Here is a 4,935-nt window from a genome sequence, read left to right as displayed (position 1 = left end):
ATTTCATTGCAGTATTCCTTCCCCATATGCATCGGTCTCAATAATGAATGTTTCTTTGAAGTTTGGCATGGTGAGAAGACCATATCTTCTTGTAAGTGGTTTGGCTATTACTCCATAACCTTGGACGAATTTACGGCAGTAACCCGTCAATCCAAGGAATCCCCATAATTCGGTGATGGATTGTGGCCGGGGCCATGTTGTCATTGCTGAGATTTTCTTCTTGTCCACCCTGAGGCCATGACAAGTGATGATGTGCCCGAGATACTCCAGCTCTTGCTGCCCGAAATTGTATTTGTTAATTTTGACATAAAATTGATGCCATTTAAGGATTTCCAATGCCTGTTTCACATGATTAAGATGGCACTCCCAAGATAAGCTATAAATCAATATATCATCGAAAAATACAAGTATAAACTTTCTGAAGTGTGGCCAGAATATTGAGTTCATAATTGCTTGAAACGTTGATGGAGCGTTGCACAAGCCGAACGACATCACCATATATTCGTAATGACCATTGTATATGCGAAAGGCTGTCTTGTGTATGTCTGAGGGGTTCATTTGCACTTGATGGTAACCAGCTATCAGGTCTAACTTGGTGAAGTAGGCAGCACCATGTAACTCATCTAACATGTCGTCGACAGTTGGAATCGAAAATTGATCCTTTACGGTGACTTCGTTTAGGGTACGGTAGTCTGTACATAATCTCCAGCTGCCATCTTTTTTCTTGACTAGGAGTACTGGTGATGAGAATGAACTAATGCTTTGACGAACCAAATCTGAGTTTAGCAACTATTGGACTTGCTTCTCAATTTCGGCCTTTTGAAAATACGCGTAGCGGTAAGTCTTAACATTAATGACTTTACTCCTTCTTTGAGTACAATTTTGTGGTCAATGTCTCGCTGAAGTGGCAGCTTCGTTGGCTCCTTGAATAACCCCATATAGCCCTTTAAAAGCTCTTGCATATCTGGTGGTGCCGTGAGCCAAGCCTTCTCCATATTCAGTTGTAAACAGATAGCAAAGACCTTGTGGCCTTGTTTGATCTCCTTGGTGATTTCTGCCAATAAAGCCGATTGCACTGGTTGTGAACCAAGCCCTTACAAGCGGCGTTCTTTGTTTCCCCAACCGAATTCCATTGTAAGTGATTTCCAATTGCACACAACCAGCCAAGCATCTTCAACACTTGGACTCCCAAGACTATACCAAGCCTGTGATTGGCAATGAATACATAGTGAGTGAAAATGGAATTTCTTGGATTACAATTTATACCTTTTCAAAATTTTCATGGCAATATCAGCTCGTCTCCATTAGCCACTGGAACCGAGAAGGCTGCCGTTGGTTTAGCTGCTAAACGAAGCATATTAGCGAATTTTGTGCTGATGAAGTTGTGTGTTGATCCACTGTCGATCAGAACAACAATCTCCTATGATCCAATTCTGGCCCTAACGCATATTGTTTACAGTGCTGCCCATCATGTCAACGCATAATAAGTAATTTGAAGGTCTACGTTTGCCTTAGGTACTGTTCTCTGTTCCTCTATTGAACTTTCATCATATAAAGCCTCTTCCATATTGCTTTCACTATCAAAAATCAAAAGCTGTGCCTTGCTACACTTATGCCTGGCTGTAAATCTCTCATTACAGTTAAAATATAGCCTTTGTGCGCGGCGTCTGGTAGTGTCGTGAGGGTGCACCAAATTTAAAACCTTACTACTAGTATAAATAATTAGTACAGAGTGAGTAAGGATCGATCCCACAGAGATTATGCTAGCTGTATTTATTATCAACTCTAAATCAAGACTTAAAATAAAATAATAATAGGGATAACAATATAAATTAATCTAACTAAAGAAAATGCCAACTAAAAATAGAAAAGAATGGGGGTTTTTGAATTTTTAACTAAATAGCAAGAAATAAAGAAATTAAAACTACTAACAAGAAATAAAAACTCTAATTAAAGGATAAAGAAATAACAATGAGAAAAACTTTGGTTAAAGGATCATTCGCCACCACAAGACATGCTCATAATATATCAATTTTATCATCAATTTATATTGAAATTATCAACCGTAGATAACAATAAGCTCTGTTAGTCTCAATCTTTCCTTAGTGTGTCGTTAGGCAAAACAAGCTCTTCACCTAATCTCTAACTATTAAATAATTTAAAACAAGCTCTTTAAATTTAAGATAATGGAAGCATCAAACATAGAAAGATATTAGGTTGATCTAGGCAATAAACACACAAGTTCGGATTATTTAACCTAGGTTATGTTCTCCAATCGAAATAACTGATTCCAACCTGCTACTAATGATTAAAATATCAAAACAATTGCGGATCAAAAATTTTAATCTAGCAATAGAATTTATTCAAGTCCTATCTAATTGGCCACTCAAACAAGACGAGAATAAAATCATAAACATTAATTATAGAAGAACATAAACAATTTCAATTAAATAAATTGAATGATAGAAATTGAACATTAATCATATGACATGTTTGGGGTTTTGAATTCACCCCAACCAAATAGAAAATCTAGCCTAACATAATTAAATTGAGAATAAGAGAATTGATAAAACCAATCATGGAGATTAATTCAAGCGGCTGCATTTTTCTTCAATTCCTTTCGGCTGCTGATTTTTTTCTTCTCCTTTGCGGCTGCAAATTGTTCAGTTTCTCTTTCTGCCGATTCTCCCCTTGTGTTGCTTCCGCTTGATCCCTTTTATAATGCTTCAATTGTGGCTTTTAAATCCTTGCATGGAAAGAATTAAATCCAAAGCCAAAACCACCCATGCCATAACATGCTTGCCATTTAAAGCCATGCAAAATATTTGCTTCCTTTAATTGTCATGCCGCCCACTTTACCAATTTCCTTTTTCTTCAATTTGCTTTCCATAATTTAATCCAATGCACGCAATCTTTTTAAATTGGTCAAGTAAATCCATGCACATTAAACAAGTTTCCATTTTATGCATGCTTGTTCCCAGTCTTTATTAATCTCCATGAAATCCTATATGCTTCCAATTGTGCATCAATTAATTAATTGGCTTCCAAAAAATCTTCAGTTATTTCCTTTCCTAATTCCTTCAAGCAGATTTCTTCTTAAATGCTCCGATTTAATTTCTCTTTAATCCCAAAATAACAAAATGAAAAAACTAAGATAAAAATTAACACAATAAAAATATAATTTACTAAATTAAAAATTAACTAAAATAACTAGAATATTTAAGACCAAAACAAGAAAAAGATGGAGAAATTAATAGCAAAATATTTGAAAAATATTCACTTATCAAATTCCCCCACACTTTTGCTCGTCCTCGAGCAAACCTAGAACCAAAATAAAGAAATATAAAATAAAATCTAAACTAGTCCACTTTCATAGGAAATCACGATTGCATTTAGCGTATACACCAAGCTTTTAAACCCCTAGGCAGCCCTAGTGGACGAGTTATAGTCTCATGAGGGCTTTAGCGATGATACCCACAAACATTATTTCATTTTCATTTTTTTTTCAGAAAAAGAACAAAAGACTTTAAAATAAAACTAGCCTCAAAGATTGTATAAGTCATATAACTCAAAGAAAATTTCAAATATGATTGAAGTTCTAACTTTAATTCAATACTCAATCACATCTCTCTTTTGATTCTTATAGTATGTGTGTGAATCAATTCAATCAAAATCCATTCCCAAAATCTTCAATATCAACAGCTTTTACCTTGAACAAAGAAAAGAGTAGGTAAAACCAATCTTATCATCTTGATCTCCAATTTTTTACTCACAGGCATTTGTGTGCATTTTCCTTTGATTTTTCTCTTTTCCTCTTTTTTTTTTTTAGTCAGGAGCTTTCACTTTACCCTTTAAAGTAGCCTTCTTCTCATGGTAGATTATCCTCTATATACTGGTGGTACATAGGCCCACATTACTCAAGGATAGCTTCACTCTTAAGGGTTATAGGTAGCTATTTCTGACTATGGCGCATGTGTGTACAACATTGTATTGTGGAGATAAGAATCAAGACAAACAGTCATTTACTCAATCTATGACATTATCAAATTCTAAGACAAAATTATAAAAGAATTGATATTAGTGCTCATGGTTTAAAGAATCTCAACTAAGAGGAAATAAACACAAGAATCAAGTATAAACTAAGGTAATATTCAACCATTTCTAAGAACCATATTCATTGTCAATCAAATTCTTATCATTGGCTAATATTCAAAACAATGTTGTTTTTTTGTTTTGGATAAAGAAAAAGACAAAGTAACAAAAACTAAGTTCGAAATCCACCCCCTAACACTTAATTCTTACATTGTCCTCAATGTAAGCCTAAGCTAACAAAAAAAAAAAAAATTAAACACGGGGAAATAAGATGAGACACACAAACAGAAACAAACAAAATTCAACACAAAGTGGATAAAGTAAATGATAATGAAAGGAAGAAAGATCAAATCTGTTATGGATTGCTCTCAAAATCTTTTGTCCATCCATTGGGTTGCCTCTCAATAAGCGCTTGGTTTATTGTCCTCAGCCTGACATGGTTCTCAAATTTTACTCATCAACGTATGCAGGTTCATAAAGTGGAGCCTCATCTATATTGAGTGTCTGAAAGTTTTCATAGTAAGGCTTCAACCTATGACCATTAACCTTGAACTCTTTACCTATCTTTAAGCTCTTGATCTCAACAGCACCATGAGGAAAAACATTAATAACAACAAAAGACCCACCCCATCGAGAACGTAACTTACCTGGAAACAACTTAAGGCGAGAATGGAATAGCAAAACTTTCTGTCCAACTTTAAAATTCTTTCTCAAGATCTGCTTATCATGAAAAGCCTTAGTTTTTTCCTCATAGATTCGTGAACTCTCATAGGCATCATTTCGAATTTCCTCTAATTCTTGCAATTGGAGCTTTCTGTGTTGGCCAGCGACGTCCAATTCCAT

General features: G+C 34.9%; 1 protein-coding gene across 1 annotated transcript; it reads right to left on the bottom strand.

Annotated features, from left to right (window-relative positions):
- Nucleotides 1–4,542: 4,542 nt before the first annotated feature.
- On the bottom strand, nt 4,543–4,935 carry LOC127900623 (uncharacterized). Its single transcript, XM_052435790.1, has one exon. It carries the CDS (start codon nt 4,933–4,935, stop codon nt 4,543–4,545), a length of 393 nt encoding a protein of 130 aa, XP_052291750.1.

Source organism: Citrus sinensis, chromosome 3 (assembly GCF_022201045.2).
Source record: "Citrus sinensis cultivar Valencia sweet orange chromosome 3, DVS_A1.0, whole genome shotgun sequence".
Classification (NCBI taxonomy): Eukaryota; Viridiplantae; Streptophyta; class Magnoliopsida; order Sapindales; family Rutaceae; genus Citrus; species Citrus sinensis.
This window is presented reverse-complemented; position numbering and strand designations above follow the sequence as displayed.